Source organism: Acinonyx jubatus, chromosome B3 (genome assembly GCF_027475565.1).
Source record: "Acinonyx jubatus isolate Ajub_Pintada_27869175 chromosome B3, VMU_Ajub_asm_v1.0, whole genome shotgun sequence".
Taxonomy (NCBI): domain Eukaryota; kingdom Metazoa; phylum Chordata; class Mammalia; order Carnivora; family Felidae; genus Acinonyx; species Acinonyx jubatus.
In genome coordinates this window covers 101,730,829-101,750,505 of record NC_069386.1, presented here as the reverse complement: position 1 = coordinate 101,750,505, position 19,677 = coordinate 101,730,829, and the positions used below count along the sequence as shown (strand labels likewise).

Genomic DNA, 19,677 nt, shown 5'->3' with positions numbered 1-19,677 from the left:
TAGTGGAAAGTCAGCCGGGGAAGGGGACATCGAACTGGTAAAGGGTGGAACAGGCCTGTTAAACAAGAACTCGATTCTATTATTGAAAGCAGGGGATGGGAAATCCCATGCTAACAAGGACATGTGATGCCCCACATCGGCACACTGCAAGCTGAGTCTGGGTTCTGCTGACAAGTCAAAGGATGATGTCTGCAATGGGAAGCATGAGGACTTTCTGAAGACTCTGGCGGTCTTCAGTTTGCTCACTGACTGTGCAGCCAGGCAATCTCGGTATATTGCCCAAGGCATATCACATTATCTGAGCTTGCTTCGTTTCACCCGAATGGACACAGCTAACTGACTAGAGAGCAAGTTGAAGCGAACGGTGATTTCACGAAGACATTTCAGGATCATTTTCAGGATCATTAGCTTCCTGTTGTCCACATCCGTAGCCTCTATTCTCTGTTCTCACCTTAGCATTCTCTTGAAATAGCACCCAGTTATCCAACTGCTAAATACAACAGGCCCCCAGGACCTCTCTGCTGTACTGATCCCAGACCCAGACCCACTCTACTGAGTTGACCCGGGCTCCGCCTCCCTCTGGTGCTCCTTCTGTGGCCCTCGATCTTCCTTCTGTGTTTTCTCTGAATGGCTCCCCTTCATCCGTTATCTCCTTCAAAGCTGATGTTTCCAAGATCTCATTCTCAGGCAACTCTTCTCACGCGTACATACTCCCCATGGGTGGCCTTATCCACTCACTGTCTTGACTTCAGCTACCGACTGCAAACTGAAGTAACCAAATCTGTCTCTATACTGCCTCCCCCTTAGTTGCAGACTGACGTGTCTCCAACTGACTGCTGTACACCTCACAACAAAGCCACTCCAGCTCTGGGTGTCCCACAGAACCTGAATATCAACATGGGCAAAGTTAATTTCTCATCCTCTTCCCTAAATGATTCCTGCTCCTGTATTCTGTCTTAGTGGTTTTCAGTATCTACCTAGTTTAGTTACCTAAGAAACCTAAAGTCGTTGTCAAAGCTCCTGTCCCTATCTCCACGTCGAACATACCATTTCCTGCCAGTTTTACTTCATCCACGTTTTAAAAACTCATTCGCCTCTCTGTCCATACTGCTACTGCCCTATCTCAGCCGTTAGGCTCACATCAACTCGGTGGCTTTGCATGTTGTGTGCCTCCAGCCCTCGGCTCACCATTGCCACCAGAACGAAGGATCCAAAACATACTTGCTCTTGCACATTCCTGCCTCCAACCCTGTAATGACTCCTCTTTGATTATAAAACATTTTACAATGTCCTCATTACGACAGGCAAGACCTTTCGTGATCTGGTCTCAGCCTACGTGCAGCTTCATTTTTTGACATAACCCATCTCATAGTTTGTGTTCTAGCAACACTAGGTGAGTTTTAAGTTCCAGTACTTACAGGCTATTTCTACTCCATCTCTGGGTTTCTTTGCCGATGAGCAGTGCTGCTGGGTACATTTTTCCAACAAGTTTTTCCTAAAGTACTTTCACTAAGACTAGGGTAGTTTGCTCCTTCTCCAGATTCTATTAAGTCAAATGTATTAAGTGGGTACTGAATACACATGTTTTTCTGTATTTCTAAAACTGTACAATCCTGAGGAATAGAAATTTTTAACTGCAACCTAATCAAAACACAGTTAAGGAAGCCAGATATGGGGAACTTGAAATCCTCTAAATAATGTATTACAAAGCCAACAGACTTATTTTTGGACTACTGAAACCACTGTATGGCCATTTCAGCATATCTGTATATTTTAAAAATTAAAAGCATATCTCACTTTACATATGTGTGCTTGTCCCTAAAAAAGCCTTTTGATTTTTGGGAAACTAAAGGTTTTTTCACCTATGTGTTTCAGACATTCTTTATCTTTAGTTTTTGATGCTCTCTGAATAACAATGGTTTCTAATTATCTCAACATAAGTCCAAGTATTTCTAAATAAAGCTTTTATAAAGTTACATATGCCACTATTTAGAAGTTGATCTTTTTTTTTCATTGCAAAAAAACTGAAAGGAAAGATGTTTTGGTATTGGGGTAAATTTTGTTTACGAATCATGTTGTCTTTCATTGTTGTGCTTTACTATCATAAAAGTGGTACCTTAGTAACAAATGAAATTGAGGGAAATATTAAAGGATTCATGTTTGCTTCTATTACATTAACTTTTGTTATACTAGTTTTTGTTACATTAGTAACAAAATTTTATTTTTAAAAAATAAAGCAATGTCCATATGGATGTATCTTACAGAAACTAGGGAATAACCCATTTTTCCACCCTGTACTTTAATTCAAGTGTTTCAACATTCTCTTGGCAAGAGTATAGAAATCATAATTTTACCTAAAAGAATTTTATATTACTTTGTTCCTTGTCTAAAGTGAGTATTTCAAAGGAGATAAGAAAGTAGAGATTTACAGTTACTCACATTGCCTTCCACATACTAATGTATAAATAAAGTCCCTTAAATTTTCTCACGTTTTTCAGAAATTTCAAAGACAACAGGTTTTCACCTTATGTCTTATTGAGCCAAATATCAATGAACCATCCATATCAATAAGCCACTGCAAGTCTAAGATAGAAGACATTAAATGTGCAAAAGATTTACTTAAGTGATGATGCAAAAATCACACTGATGAATACGTCTGAAGGTGAATCTTGTTTAAGCAAACAAGATGACTAAGCAAACCCTTTTATTATCTGTTTATGTATGAATCTTTAAAAAGGTATTTTTGAGGGCACCTGGGTGGCTCAGTCGGTTAAGCATCCGACTTCAGCTCAGGTCGTGATCTCATAGTTTGTGGTTCAAGCTCTGCGTTGGGCTCTGTGCTGACAGCTCAGAGCCTGGAGCCTGCTTTGGATTCTGTGTCTCCTCTCTCTCTCTGCCCCTCATGTTCTGTCTGTCTCTCAAGAATGAATAAACATTTAAAAAATTTAAAAAATAAAATAAAATAAATAAAAAAGTATTTTTGTATGAGTGTACAGAATACCTACAGCCTCCAACTAAGCCATCATCTATTCTGATTCCCGGGGTCTTTGTTATTTTATGAGCCTGGACAAAGATGATCCCTCTGAAAGAAGGGTGCCCGGAGTAAATGATTAGGCAAGTTAGCTGTAATCTCTTTTGGGGAATAACTATTTTTTATCTATTTATTTGTTCATTAAAAACAATTTTTTTAGACAGGGGGAGAGAGAACACGTTGGAGAGAGGGGCAGAGGGAGAGAGAAAAAGAGAATCTTAGCTCCCTGCTCAGCATGGAGCCCCAACGCGGGGCTGGATCCCACGACCCCAGGATCGACCTGGGCTGAAATCAAGAGTCCAATGCTCAACTGACTGGGCCACCCAGGCACCCCTTGGGGAATAATTCTAACCAGAACACATATTCCGCAATTTTTTTTTTCCCCTCAAAAGGCTACATATATATATTTATAGTTTGGGGTGGGAGGGCAGAATTAAATTATCTAAGTAGAAGGAAACACTATTCATACACCTTACGGAATACAATACTGTTAAGTGAATTAGTAGTCTAAACTTCTGGCTAAGTAATCTTTCTTTTAAAAATATACAGAAGGAGGGCTGCCTGAGTGGCTCAGTCAGCCGAAGTGTAGGACTCCTGATTTTGGCTCAGGTCATGATCCAGAATCATGGGATTGAGCCCTGCCATGGCTCAGTGCTGAGCATAGATAGAGCCTGCTTGGGATTCTCTCCCTCTCTCCCTCTGTCATCTCCCCCACTCATCCCCCCCCCCCCAAAATAAAAAAAAAAAATAGAAAAAAAATATATGGAAGAAATTTCCAATCTGACATTATTACCTAAGCATGAGATTTAAGTAAAATTGTTGTTCTGGGTCCACAAAATGAGCTGTTTGGTATCAATCCATAAAGTCAAATGTACAGATGGACTATAAATAGACGTAAATCCAAAATAAGGTAAAACAATGGTCATCTACCCATAGACGTAGTCTGAGGATTTTTTTTTTTCAAATTAAAATGACATAATTAAAAACACTATTGTGTTTTCACTCAGCAATCCCAGAGTCCTACTTTCCATTTTCATTTTATTCTTTTGAATAAATATGCTTAACCATTTTTTTTACAAAGCAACTAAGGAGTTAGTAAATTTATTTATATATACTTAATGCGTTAAAGTGGCATCTTAAAATGAGCTCACTAAAAAGAGGCACATTTATCTACTGACATTGATGAAACTGCTTCAATAAAAAAGAAAAAGAGAAATTCAAATGAGGTGGTGAATAAAATAAGAAGTCTCTTCACCAGAACTCAAGAATAAATTGCAAAACAGTCTAAACTATTTTCCATTTTAATTTAAGGACACCTTATGATATGAGAAAAAATGTTTTCCATTCTCATTTAGATTCTCACAGAGCCTCATAGAAGGAGGTCAGAAAACACATTTCTTCAACTGAAATACGTATTTTTAGAATCTAACCTGACTTATAGAAAGATAACATGTTATGAAGCCGTATGAAGAAATAATCGCTTACTTAAAACACCATTACTGTGATCATTTTAATAACACAACCACTATATTGTAAAAGATAGTCACATGTCAGTACTAACAATCAAAATCCAAGTTGTTACACTCTGCGAGAGGGATGCTGAATTTAAGGGCTCATACTAATAGAGTAAAGCAATGATATAGATGATTCAAAACATCCAATAATCTAAAAGTCACTGAAGTATGTTTTATTTTATATAAACATATTTTTATGTTACATGTAAAATATATTTTCCAGTATATTTGCAGTAAATAAATCTTCCAAATTGCTTTGTGCTTAGGTTAACACTAAATGTCACGCAGTTCACATTCTAGTAAAGTACAGTGGTTAGTCAATAAAGAAAGATGTGCCAAGAGTATGATAGACAGTATGGGAAGGGTGGTCAAGTATTTAAAATTTCATCCAGATAATGCAAATAACAAGAATTCTCCACTGGGGTATGGAATATGGGGTAAGGATTAAGATCGTCCTAACAAATGTGAAGCTCAGAATTCTATGGTTAATACACAAGTGCCTTCTTTTTGGTCCACAAAATCCATGAGACCTAGATAAGATTCCTAGGAAAGGTACTGATTGTGCAGGAGTTTTCTCACTGATGGAATACTCTTCATCTGTTGACACAATGGATAAATCAGGAGGTTACAATTTACACCATTGACACAGGTTTGCTATTGATGATAAGGTATATTTTTCTTTCTACTACGTGGTATTTGATTTTCATGTGTAGTCACATGTTTGTCTAACCCACAATCAAAAGGCAAATAACAGAAACCTGAGATTCTTTCAGAACACACATTTGACGTGCCTCATAAAATTCATGAATGTATTTGTCTTCAGTGTTACTTGCATGCAAAGGACCCAACATGGAAGGTACCCGACGCTCCCTTCTACGCTGCAAACTCCTGCTCGAAGTAAGCAGGACCGAGCAGGCAGGCCACAATGCAGCATTTGAGAATTATTGTTAAGTATTTACTATTAGCGTCGACTCTTACTGACAACTAAAAACATGTAATGGCTTACAGGGAAGAAGTACGGTAAAGCAGGACACAACGAACAGCAAAGTTCTTATCCTTCTTGTTCACGAAAACTATATAAATGTTACTTCTGGCTCAATCACATAATCAACACTTATCTATGTATCTCTTCAGTGCACCTGGAAAAAGGTCAAACTGGGAAGCCAGCTACTGCTGAACCTCTCTTTCCATGGTCGTTCACTCACCCCCAGTTATAACAAATACACACTGAGCATCTCATATGCTCCAATACTCTGTGGGCAAATTACAGTCAGTGGCCAGTTTGGACCTAATTAACATAAACCAATCATTGAGGGCAGGGTATATGAAAGTTACGTCATGGAAAATTAATTAATTAATTAAAAAAATAAAGTTACATGTTGGAAGCCACCACCACTGCCTCTAAAAAAATGTAAAATACTTCCACCTTTAATAACTTTGCAAACAATCCCTTTTTCCACATTTGATAAAAATTTACTTTCACTCCAGATAAAATCCTACCAAGGTTTGTTCCATTTCATGAGATTCAATCAAAAGGAAAACTGGTTCTAGCCTGAATTTTCAGTTACATAAGTATCAACTACTAAAAGTATGCTAAAAGGAAAAGTATGAAGTATTACTCCTGATTTTAAGCCACTAAATAACATTGGGGGAAAAACTGTAAAGTCCTCAAAAACACCCAACTGAAATGGAAGGAGTAAGATTATGAATATCTTCCATAAAGTATAATCACACAATTCCCATTAAAATTCAGATTTATGCATTAACCACTAAATAATAAAGTTACTCAAGATTTAGAACAATTCCTTTTATTATAGCTCATCAACTTACACCTAAATGTCTGAAGGAAAAAACACTGAACTGGGCTTTCTAGGAATCACCATCGTCCGCTTCACTTTTTAACTAAGTTTTCATGGTATGCCAAATAATTTGCACAGTGGGAGGCACGATTTCTTGAAAGCAACCAACTTCAAAATAACCCCCAAATTACAAATTTTCATCACATTTTGTCTGAAATGTTTAAAAACACAGAAGACCCCCAAACAGCCTATTACCCAAGCTTGATGGCGTATTTTGTGTTCAAACCTGGATGGTTAAAAAGTATACTCCAGCCAATTGTTCTCAGAGGCCTTGGCCATGACACGGCATCACGCTAAGTCCCTTTAAACCCAAAACTTAGAAGATGCTGCATACTTTTTTAAACAATTAAGATACGAAACGTGTACGAAGGAAACTTAAAAGATCCAAATAACTCAACTCAGCAGAATGAGCGTATTAAACTGTTTTCACCAGCAACACTAACCAACTCAATAAACAATAGAGACTTAATGTTAAGTAGTTTCATTATGCAAAGTTATGAAGCATATCTTAATACTTCCATTCCTTCAGACTGCTTTGTTTTTATGGCTTTGAGAAGAAGCAAATCTATATGAGTTATGATCTATAATTTTATTTGTAATTTTAAGAAATATATGCATTTATGATTACAGCCCTAATGACTGATGACTAGTTCCAGTGGCAAAATCTCGGCAGGAAACAGATTTAGCAATTTGAATGTTTTATAAGTTTTTGTAATTGAGGAAACTTTTCATAATCTGACATTTGTTAAAACCACTTATTAGAAATTATGCAGCACAGTAGCTGTGGAAATATGAGCTAGCTTCACAATTATAAAGTCAGCCTATGTAGCCCTTTCCTATTGTATATAGTGGCATAAACCCCACAGCGGCCTATCAGCTAACTGGCAGGCAGGGGGCTGCTCTATTCAAAGTGAGAGATACAAGCTGCAGGGCAAAAACCTGGCAGCTCCCATCTGACCCCACAATCCCCTACTGGTGACAGCTCCAAGCTCCATGGCAAATTAGGCCTTCTCATATTACAATTGGAGAAGACAGATTCCATTAGCAGTATCTGAAATTGAGTGGAGAGCTGCACTGTTATCAGACTTGACTCATAAGCACTGCTATTAATCAGAGCTATGATAGCATTTATATATTTCAAGCTATCTGCTGCCGCTGTGATATTCTGCTACAAAGGGTTGATGGGACTTAGGAAAGTGAACAATAGAGCTTTCTGGGAAAAGCAGAGTAAATCAAGAAAGTCTATGACTTCCGCACATTCTGAAGGGATTGTGGTTTACATAAATTTTCTCCCAATTGGAGATTGAGCTCTTCCTCATCTTACACATGGGATTTAGTTGTCACTCAATGGTAACAGCTGTGAAAAGGTGAAGCGGCCCACCGCTCAGAATATTGCCTTCGCTTTTAAAGCAATTAACCCATGAACAGGAGGATACCTGGTGATATCAAAGGGATTAGGCCAGCCAGTGCATTATTAACATTTCCTTGAACTAATTCTAACTCTGACTAGCTGTCAGAAAAGACTCTACAGTCTTAAAAAAGAGTTTTTGCCCTGCTTTTTTCCCCTTCAAAATGAAGTGCTGCTATTTGAGCCTAATATGTCCCTCTACTTATAAGAAAATGCAAATGAACCAAGCTCTTAATATGCTTAACCAGTCTGAGTCAATGCAATTTTAATACAAGTATGAGAGAAATATATGATCAATTAACCAGGGATCAAGACAGATATTCTCCTGAATGGAAATTAATGCTCCAGTACTTTCCATTCTTCTTCAACTACAAAAACTTGGGGCCTATTTGTTACTTATGCATAGTTACCTCTGAAATTAGGAAGAGCTTCACATTATTCTCTACGGCAATAATCTAAAATACTCTCTGAGCTGGAAAATCCAAATGTCCCTTAAGCAGGAGATTCTACATTCTCTAAGGTATGGCATTTTAATTTTCTATTCTTTATTGAATGGAGTCTTAGCTGAAGCTGCAAGAGTCGCAGACACAGGGCTCAGAATCAGGTATTCCTCTTCTAAAAGTTTAAGCAAATTAATTGTTAGCAGCAGCATAATGTTTAGAATTATATTGCTTATACAAAACAAGATACCCCACAAATAAAATACTGGCACAAAACAACCTGCTGGAAGATATTTAAATATCACTGAAACTGGTTAAGTTCTTTGCAGCAGGTAGGCAGAGTTTCAATACACCTTTAATTATTATTTGTACTCATATATTCTAGCTAACGTGGTTGACATCAAGAGATCTGATTTCTTACTGTGCAGTGTTAACAGTGTTAGAAAGTTTTTTTTATGCAAGTGTCCTAAAACAGTAGTTCCTAGGGAAAAAAAAAATTGAAAACCTGTTTAATGGTTAGCGACTTTGTCTTAATTCCTTTAAGATAAGCACTGAATTTTGATTATAAAAACTAAAAGAGTTTTACTTTCGAGCCACATTCGTCCTCAACAAACACTGTTGAAAGAATTCTTCTAGAGTTCCACTTGGTCCATAACAGTTTGGAAAGGATATGCTGAATCTCAAACCTATTGAGAATATATTTCCTGCCCTGTAATTCCCAAAATAAACGATACAAGATACACCCTCATCTGAGATCATAGGCAATTTAAATCTTCCCTGAGGTAAAGAATTTTTCACAATGCTATCAACATACTCCATCTTCTTTTAGGGATACCAGAACATATGAGACGTAAGCATGTTGACGTTTAGTGATCGTGATTTCAGCGTTCCTTCCTTATTAAGTACATAGGATCGAGTGTGACACTTCTTAGGAAATAAGTTTGGAATTCAAGTAGTAAGCAATCCTAAGCCATGTTCATATTCATGATTTACAAGACCTATAACTTCTTAAATTTTGTATTAATAGGATTTGTGAATTTCAAATATGACACTTTAAATATTGTGCCATTAAACTTAAAAATCATTTGCTTTAATGGCTTTAAAAGAGAAAATCCCAGTTTCTACGAATCATTGACTGCGTGCCGTAGTCTTAAAAACACAGATGTACATATTAATAAAATGAATGCTATTTCATATAAATGAAATGCATTAAACTCTCTTAACATAATGAATGCTTAAATATACCCCTGAAGGGGACAATACATAAATAAATACATACAGAAACAACTGCCACAATCTTACTATTTTTAATTCAATAAACTACAATGACACATACAGCTTTCCACGTGCTGTTTTCCTCATATGCTTTCTACATTAAGGCAAAGCACACAGACATGAGTTCTTGCCAACCATTAGGAAAGATTGACAAAAAATGCAGTGTTAATGACATCTTATGGCTTTTAAAAGCAAGAGAAAGACGCAAGGAAAGCAAAAATTACATCGTAATTGGAAACAACGAATAAATTGTTCTTTCAAAACCTAAGTCATGTTTACTGAAAAAAACGCAGCTTTTTACATCAACACATTTAAACAGAAATTTGCTTTTAAAATGCAATCTTTGTTTAAAAGGTACAGAAGGTCTTTATGTCCACCCCAAGAGCTAAATATAGTGAATGCTATGTGAACAATTACCTGAAAAAAATCTAAACCTGTTAAAAGAATTAATTTACTGCACACCAGTCAGCACTAATCCTACATGTACAGTAATGTTCTCTTAAGTGATGGGGGAAAGAAAGAATAAAACTGTTTCCTAGATCAAAATCCTTCAATATTCAACAACGAAACGGAATGATGATTTGGCCTGTAAATGAATAAAGTAGTAAAATGTCCCCTCAACAAATTCTGATAAAAGGAGTCAACCTGTAAAGGAATACATTTACTATACGCTGATACTGGGAAAAAAGCTGTCACTGTAATGGCTGTACAAAAACTGTGTCCTGCTGTTGGGTTTATATTCACAGAAGAAAGGTTTTAAAGGTTAAGTTCAGGTCATACAACAAATGAAATTGTAACAAGCCAGCTGACATTGTATAATGTCTTCTTCCACTCAATCAATAGGCTACTGTTAGTCCTATTACCATAGAGATGGCTTGCTCTTTCCTGAAGGGTGTCTATTGTTTGACAAAACAGATTTGCCACTTGAACTAGGTTGTTCCCAAAGGACGTGTACCTTGTCAATTATTTGTATTCAAAATAATGAAGTATTTTCATATTAAAATGTATGTAAGAGATAGTATCGTTAGATCCCTTTTCTGAAAGAAAGCAACTTTCCCAAGTACAGTATTACTAAACCATTACTAAAACCACTCAAATATCCAGTTTAGTCATATTAAGAGTTTTTGATTTAAAGCATCTGTCAGCAAATATACAAATTTATCATTAAGACTGTATTAAAAGAAAAGGGTCACAGGTTAAGTGTGCTAATCTAAAACCCATTATAATCAAGCATAATAATAAAAGGTATTTTAAAATGTGGACAACTCAAAGGAAAATTATTGTCCAAAGCTATTTGGATTCAGTAAAGATAAAGACTTCTATGTACGATTTTTACAGTGGTTTTCATGGGGAATGGTATCACCAATTAATATAGTGAACAGCATGAAAAAGTTTTAGAAACCAAATCACTTTATTTGCATAAGAGCTTTTTATAGCCACATAGCATTTAAATACACATGTTATAGAAATACCTTGTAAAATACAGGTAAAGAATGAAAAATAAAATAAATAAAATACACATGAACTAACAAAATAAATACAACTATTAATTTTCTTTATGTGCTTTTGTCTTAAATGTCTTATGAAAATTATTAATTTGTACACTCAATACAGTACAAGTAAGTTCTGTATTTCAACCTAGATATTTAAAAATTAAAAAGATCAGTTTTTTTGTCTGAATAGAAATAATGACAGATTCTTAATTATAAAAGACTCAGGGGAAAGAATTCTAAAGAAGATTATTCTAATCATTTAGAAAAAGAAAGTATTCGTAATACTAATCAATTCAAGCAGAGATGTTATTTTCAACATTTCATACTTAAAGATTTGGCTATCACCGAAAACCTGTAAGACTGAAATAAAAATGAATTAAATAATATAGATAAAAATTTAGTAAATGATCAATAGTCACAACATTTGAATCTGAAATCTTTCCACAAATAAATTTAAAAGTAAGCTTTAGAGTCATAATTATGTTAACTTTTACCTTTCTGTAAATAATGAAAAAGGAAACTTAGGAAGAATTTAGCCAAAGGGCAATATTATGACTAATGCAAATAAAAACATTAGTCTCCAAAAATGGCATTTGAAATTGTCTATTCAAATTACACTATATTTACAGACAAAAATTTATTGTTATACTAAAAACTACAGTAGTTTTTGAAAGAAGTGTTTTAATTTGGCTCTCCCTTTGCAGGAAGTATCATTGTATTTTTTACTATAATCTCCTTAGGCATAGGTTAGACTGAGTTAAGAATGAAGGAGACAGGAACAGCAAAGACAAATAAGTTTACCAACACCCTAAACTAATGACCCATTTTTTAAAAGCAAGGTAGCCTTCCAAACTAAGAAAGCCTTCCATCCATGAAGTGGGGTCTAATTTGCCTCCCTTCCCTACCGCTATAATGGAACAAAGTGAAACCTTACTAAATCCTTATCCCAAATTTATTTCCTTAGTTAACAGCCTCACTTCAAAACGTAGACAACATGTGCGTATTTAGAATACAACATAATTAGGTAGTAGCTCTGGCCCTGACAGGCAGCTGCCCATCAGCAACACTGTGAGTAATTAAATGATATTTACCATTTACCAAAAGATGAACTTCATATTGTTGAATTAAACTGGCCCATCTGCATCTTCATAAAATGACAAACCTTATTAGTTCTGCCTAACCAGAGAACTGCGATAATGAACTAGTGACACCTTTACTCCATTGTACGAAGCACGACCAACTGTGTAATCATCTGAGGGGTCAAATGCATATGAAATTACCGGAAATTAAGAAAGTGAAATCACATAAGTGATTAGGAAAACCATTCAAGCAACAAAAGCTTTTTTTTTTTTTTTTAACGTAAGCACTTAGACCATAAGACAGCTACATCTCCAATTAGCCAAGATTAACTTTAACTGATCAACTACTTTACCTGAAAACGGTGAAAAAAAGTAATGCTGCAGCTACTGCTCCAAATAAGCCACACAGAAGATTGACTCGGTAGGCAACTGAACCGAAAGGAAATAGTATAATTGCCAGTTTGGCCACCAGAGTGAACAAAGGATAGCCAGGAGGATGGGCAACCTATGGAAAAATCAGCAGGTTAGGAGGTTTTCACCCACTGAAGAGTCACACTGGCTTTAATTGGACAGGAGCCTTTTTCTCGGGCAAGTAGCGAGATTAAGAGGCAATGACTCAATGTTTGAATGGTGGTTTTCTATTGTAATCCTTTTGTGCCAATACAAATAAATATTTTCTTTCGTGGATTTGGCAGTGTCTACCACATGGTGTGTCACCTACAGAAAGGGTGACATATTTCATTGTCAGTTCTTAAGCAGCCTGTTCTCTGGGTTCACAGTGCATTAGGGTCATTTAAAAGGCTATTGAGAAAAAAGCAGGTTCTGAAATACCGTATTGGTTAGAAAGTTGAAAGACCACACTGCTATCGGATTACCACCGCGCTGACAGTCCTAAGGTCTTGCCTAAAGGGATCATGCACCATAATAAAGTTTATTAAATAATAAACTTATTAAAACTGTTAACCCGATTTATTTTATTCTCCATAGCTTATACAAAATTTGGGGTGATAATAAGCCAGCTACTGTATATATAGTAAAGGCTTTGCTTTATAATTTAGTTTAATTGGATTTAAAACTTAAAGTAAATTGTCACGTACTGTACTTATAAGTTACTAAAAACTGGGGTTTGAAAATAAATTAATCTACTTTACTCCATGCTTAATTAAACTTTCTTAATTCCTAAAACTGTTAATGAGAGCATTGATTAAACAATAAAACTAATACTTACTCCAAGCTCATGTGCGGCTGTGATCAGTTCCCCTGTGAAAAAATAATGTAAAACCAATAATTACTATTAGAAAATGACACTCCTCCAAAGTTTTCAAAATCCAAATGCTTGCACTGGGGTTTTGCATTAATTTGACTGGATAAAACTGTAAATCTGTAGAGATTTAACAGCATGAAATAGTCTAAGGATATTTTCTCCCTTAGGTCTTACTGAACAAATGATCTTTGATAGCTTTTAATAACTGGTCAGTGGAAATATAGGTGAATTCTCGTTTCTAAAAAGTGCCTATTGTCCTTCCTAAAAGTTGTACACACTTACAAATATATAAAAACTCTTGTGAAATGATAGTGTAATATGCTGTACTGTCCCTCAAGATTTTAGTATTAAAATGTCTACAAAGATGCAACTTTGTGATACATAACATGTGCAGACATCTGAGGCTTGGACACTCCATTACATGTACCATTCTGCCCTAAACTGGCGTTTGAATACCTTCTCTACATTAATTACGTTGGAGATCTTTAAATGACTGCTAAATACTTCTTGCTCCAGGTTATTTTGGGAAGTTCCGACTACCATAATACATTTCTTCAAACCACTAAATCATTATATTACTTACATAGCCCTTTGTAATTCTTTGCCATCAGTGATTATTTCTAAAATTACGATGCAGTAATTCAATGCCTGTTTGCTAATATTTTAAGTATCCAGAGCACAGGGATTGTAATACATACAGTACAATGTAAGAAATCAATGTTGATGATTTATGAGTTACTATTATCTATTAAGAAATCTATTAATGGCCATTTTCTACCCTTCGATGGATGTTAATTTGAATACTCTTAATTTCTACTGTCCCAGCTACGATGTAGATCTTCACCCTCTGGCCTGGACTACAGCAAAAGCTTTGACCAGTTTCCTACTTCAATTCATCTTCATACTGAAATCACTTATCACCATACCACCCCCCAAAAAATGTTGGACTATATCCCTAATCCAAAATTTCTCAGTTGCTGCTCTCAGTTTACTAAATGAAGTTCAGATTCCTCAGCACAACAGGCTAGCCCTCTGTGGCTTCGAGGGCCCTTTACAAGGCTTACATCCTACGAAACCTATGCTCGCCTCAGTCAAATCTTACTACTCACCGTTCCTCTGGAATGGTTCTCTTTTGCACCTCTTATCACTCATTTCCTCACCCAGTATTCTCTCCTAAATCCTTCAAGGACTAATTCAATTGCCACCTTCTCAGTGACACCTTTCCTTATACATATCCTTCCCCAGCCTCCCCCATCAAGATTAATCACCTCTTCCTCCTCCATAGAACCTGCTGTAACCTCTCTACGCAGCACTTAGATTGCCTGATATTCCGGTTAGTTGTTTTCATTTCTGTCGTTCCTATGAAGTTGAAAATATTATCCTAGCCACTTCAGGAGTGTCAAGACACCACCACCTCTCCCTCCTCTGGTCACACAAAGAAACTAATTCAAGCCCTGCACACAGAGGTTGACAATAAGACGAATCATATTGTCATCCTTGCTACTAAGATGCCCTTAGTAGCATCCAAGGGCCAGTGAATGGTTGCATCATGGAAGCCCCATAAAGGGCACCCAAAGAGATACTAGGCACTGCTCACCTAAGTCAATGACGTAGGGACATCTTTTAATTCTGGAGATATTTAAGAGCACCTTGGAAACCAAAGGCATTTTTTGTATCTTAAAGACTTTTTAAAGAAATTGTTTACGGCCTAAAAAAATTTAAAGTAACCATTCCCTTTATAACCACCATCAAGAATGTTGGATAATTTTATTCCAGAATGGATTAGCATGTCTTCAGTCCCAAACTGTTTTCATCAGCTTTTGATATTTCTATAGTTATGATGAAACACAGTTACATTCAAATTTTCAAAGTCACTATTCTCCATGTAAAATACCTTTAGAATTGCATTTAACATGAAGAAAAATAGCCTACTTTCTCTAACTTCTTTTTACCATTAAAAAGTCATAATGCTGTTATTTTTTTTTCTTGAAGTTCATTTATTTTGAGAGCACATGCACGTGAGGGAGGGGCAGAGAGAGAGAGGAAGAGAGAATCCCAAGCAGGTTCTGCACGGATAGCACAGAGGAAGATGCGGAGCTTCAATTCATGAACTGGGAGATCATGACCCAAGCCAAAGTCAAGAGTTGGACACGTAACCAACTGAGTCACCCAGGAGTCCTATAATGCTGTTATTCTTTGCTGGAGTTCTGTTGGCATAAAAATCAGGAATGTGACAAACTTCCATCACCAACCCTTATCAAATGTTAAGCTAGTATCTAAATAGAAACCATAGCTATTATTAAATTATTAAAGCCTATAAATGTATCCTTGGAAAAAGCTAAAGGGAAACGTTACTCTTAAAGTTGAATATGATTAAGAGAAAAGAGAATGTGACTTGGGGGGAGGGGGCGGGTGAAAGAAGAACCTCCTGAATACTTGCTTTCTCCCAAACCTTTACCCTAGGGCTTCCTCAAATTTAAGTCCTACTACAACCTGCACCAGAATGTTTTTTTAAAATGAAGATTCCTTGACCAAACCTACCTACATTAAGACCCTCTGGCATTGGGGCCCAGGTTTCCTAGGCAATGCTGAGGTGCATTCAAGTTTGAGAATTACAGCTTTTCTGTCTGAGACACAAATGGTGGCAAGCTCAGAACTGTTAGCAGATGCTTAACCTTTACAAAAACTAGCTCCCTCTGTATTATACTTTTTGTATTAATTACAGTTATATTTTCATCTATCAAGTCTATTAAAGACAGCATCCTTAAAATATATAAACACATAAATAAGCTGATTTATTTTTCCCAAGAATAACAAGAGAAGTGATGGCTAGATTCCCACACTCTCCTCCAAAGGATGAGTATTTCCTGCCCATAAATCAACTATGTGTATCAAGTAGTACAAAAAATAATTTTGGCAAGGCCACACAATGTGATAGATTTATGGAGTATAAGTTAAGACTTATCAGGAAGAAAAATACATACTTTATATTGGTTTTGAGATGTGTTCCATTTATTGATAAAAAATATATTTCATAAACAGAAACATTCAAGGAGGACAGTACTTCCATCATATAAACAAAATTGTCAAAGACATGATTATACAAATTCACTGGCAATACCTGGAAAAGTTTATTTATTATTTCCAACAATGAACCCCAAAATATTAGAAGCAACCACTATTTAGCATCAAATTAAATCAGAACACCTAAAAAGTCTGGTAACTCAATCTGAATAAATAACTTTATTCTACTGCGGAAAAAGTAAAAGACAATATTAATAAAGATACCAATCACAGATTTTAAATATCAGTATATATGTAATGACGGGTTTAACTACGAACTTAGAGCAGAAGTTAAGAGAGCATGTTCTAAGTCCATCTACTGGAGTTCTTTCCTCGACTGCCCCTACTTTCTAGCTGTGTGATTCTGGACACAGGTTGGCCTCAGTTTTGTCACCTATCAAAGAAAGATATTGGTAGTGCCTACCTCATAGGGATAGTAACTGAATTAAAATGACAATCCATGTAAAGCACTTGGAACAGTGCCTGGCATACAGTAAGAGCTCAGTAAGTGTTAGTTGTTTTTATTCATCCCCCCAATACTGCAGGCTCAAAGAACCGTGGTAACCTGCAATGTTTTTTTTCTTTTTTTTTTTTAAGGTACAGAACTACTCAATCTTTGAGTAATGCTCTCCATTGTCAAAACTCTCACTTGCACTGCTGGTGGGAATGCAAACTGGTAGAGCCACTCAGGAAAACAGTATGGAGGTTCCTCAAAAAACTAAAACTAGAACTACCCTACAACCCAGCAATGGCACTACCAGGTATTTATCCAAAGGATACAAAAATGCTAATTCAAAGGGGCACATGCACCCCAAAGTTTATAGCATTATCGACACTAGCCAACTCATGGAAAGGGCCCAATGTCCATTTACTGATGAATGGATAAGGAAGATGTGATACACACACGCGCACACACAATGGAATACTACTCAGCGATGAAAAAGAATGAAACGTTGCCCTTTGCAACAACTTGGATGGAACTAGAGTGTATTATGCTAAGTGAAATAAGTCAGAGAAAGACAAATGCCATATGATTTCACTCATATGTGGAGTTTAAGAAACAAAATATGTGAACAAAGGGGAAGGGAAGCAAAAATAAGATAAAAAAAAAAGAGAGAGAGAGGGATACAAACCATAGGAGACAAATACAGAGAACAAACTGAGGGTTGCTGGTGGGGGTGATGACTAAATGGCTGATGGGCATTAAGGAGGGCACTTGTTGGGATGAGCACTGGGTGTCATATATAAGTGATGAATCACTAAATTCTATTCCTGCCGTCATTATTATGTTAATTAACTGGGATTTAAATTTTAAAAAAAAAAAAACCTCTCACACCTTAAAAAAATACCACCTCTCACAACTATGGTTATTTCTATTATTTAATGTAAACCTTGGATACTGCTCCTATTTGTTCAACAGGACTTGAAAGAAAGATTAAAGGTAATGATTTGTAAAAAAAAAAAAAAAAGATCTTCAATGTGGCAGACAGCCCTGAAGACGGCCCCCAGTGATCCCCAACTCCTGGGGTTCTCACTATATAATCCTCTCCCCCTTGAGTGTGGGTTGGATTTATCGACTAACTTCCAGGAATAAAATAGGGCAGTCCTGCATCAATCACTTCCAAGACTAGGTTTACAAAATGACCGACGTGTCCGACGAAGGTGCCATCTCTCTGGTCACAAGGGTCGGCTTCCCGAGAGACCCACTTGGCAAAGAACTGAATTCAGGTTACAAGCGGTTCCTCTCCCCAAGATGACCCTCGAGAAGACGACAGCTCCCGTCCACACCATGACAACAACCCCGTCCTGAGTAAGAGCACCCAGCTAAACTGCCCCCGGATTCCTGATCCACAGAAAAAGTGAGATCATAAACATTTGTTTTAAGCCACTAAATTTGGGGCTATCTTGTCAGGCAGCAAAAGATAACTAGTACACTCCATGTTTTCGACCTATAGATTCACTACCTGAAGTTACAACACCATTCTGACAAAATCAGGCATTACTGGATGGTCATTTAATTTGGCAACAAGACAAAATCAAAAACGGAACCTGGGTGTTGTTCCTCATCCCAAATATAAGACAATCCCATAACAAACACAACAATTGCTCGTGTCATTTAAATGGTCCCTGCTTTTCTTTTTAATAAATCAGCTTGTTTTAAGCCACACCTAGCTTCCACTTTTTCAAGTGTTCGCCCTCAAATTTCCTGCATGGCCGGTTCCTTTTCAACACCCAGGTTTCAACTACAATATGCTGCTCAGAGGCCTTTCCTGGCTAGCCTTTCTGGTGGAGCCCCACTCTCCATCCCGTCTCCCTCCGACTCCCTCCACTCATCACTACTCAACTTATCACTGTTTATGCAGTAGTTGGTGTACGGTCTCGACCCGCACTGGAATATTCTCCACGATACTTGGTCCCCACCACTGTTATTCCTTTTGTCTGGAACACGGTAAGGACTCAGTAAGTAGTATTTGGGGGGGGCTGAAAAGGAGTGGACAACGAAAACTCGGGTCCCGAAAAATGGACCCCGGGCAAGCGGAGAAGTCGCTAAGTCCCACCGGGCGAAACCAACAAGCCCCTTCTCCAAAGCCTGAGAACTACAGAACCCGGTTACAGGAATGGAATCACAAGCCGGTTCTGGAACGCAAAACGCTGCACTGGGCCAGGGGGGGAAGGGGAGGGGGGCGATGGAGGGCGCGAGCCGACCGACGAGGGAGAGGGGCAGGAGGGCAGCCCTGAGATACTTTACCCGAGTCTCCCCCCGGCACCGAGGGGGGCAGCGTGAGGGTGAACACGGCGGCCACGGCGGCGAACACGGCCAGGCCGCCGCGGAGGCCCCCGGAGCGCCGCGGCCCCACCCGGGCTGCCCGCCCCCCGGCCGGGCCCCTGCCGTCGTCATGGAGACCCATGGGCCCGTGGGGCCCGGGGAAGGAGGCCGCGGCTGGCCCAAGGACTCGGGTGGCCCGGAGTTTCCCCGGCAAGAGGCGAGCGCAGCCCGCGCGGCGGCTTCCGGGTCAGGCCCCGGGCCGGCCGGAGCGCACCTTCCTCCACCCGGCAGCGGGGGGTGGGGGGGGTGGGGGAGAGAACGCGGCCGGCCTGGCGCGAGCGGCTCGGGGGTTTTGCGGTAGCGCGCCAGGCGGTGGGAATCCGCGGGGTTATTTGGTGCTTTACCGACGCCCACCACAAGCACGAGCCTCCTCTCGAGAAAGCAAGCTGGGGCGTGGGGCTGCCGTGTCCACGGCCTCCCCCCG

At 38.0% G+C, this 19,677-nt stretch overlaps 1 protein-coding gene across 12 annotated transcripts in view; it reads right to left on the bottom strand.

Annotated features, from left to right (window-relative positions):
- Positions 1–19,474, bottom strand: part of TMEM260 (transmembrane protein 260) — an 89,357-nt gene extending 69,883 nt beyond the window's left edge. For 4 of the 12 annotated variants that reach the window (XR_003422495.2, XM_027065786.2, XM_027065787.2 and 1 more), the window contains exons 1-3: positions 19,176–19,471; positions 13,328–13,359; positions 12,453–12,604 (exon numbers count right to left, since the gene is read on the bottom strand). Coding sequence is in view for 9 of the 12 variants with exons in the window: in XM_027065786.2 (XP_026921587.1) it covers positions 12,453–12,604; positions 13,328–13,359; positions 19,176–19,335 (344 nt within the window). In the remaining 3 variants the exon portion in view is untranslated. Of the gene's footprint in view, positions 1–12,452; positions 12,605–13,327; positions 13,360–19,175 lie in introns of all 12 variants that reach the window. The other 8 variants (XR_008299422.1, XM_027065789.2, XM_027065790.2 and 5 more) reach the window with 5 other exon arrangements.
- Positions 19,475–19,677: the final 203 nt, after the last annotated feature.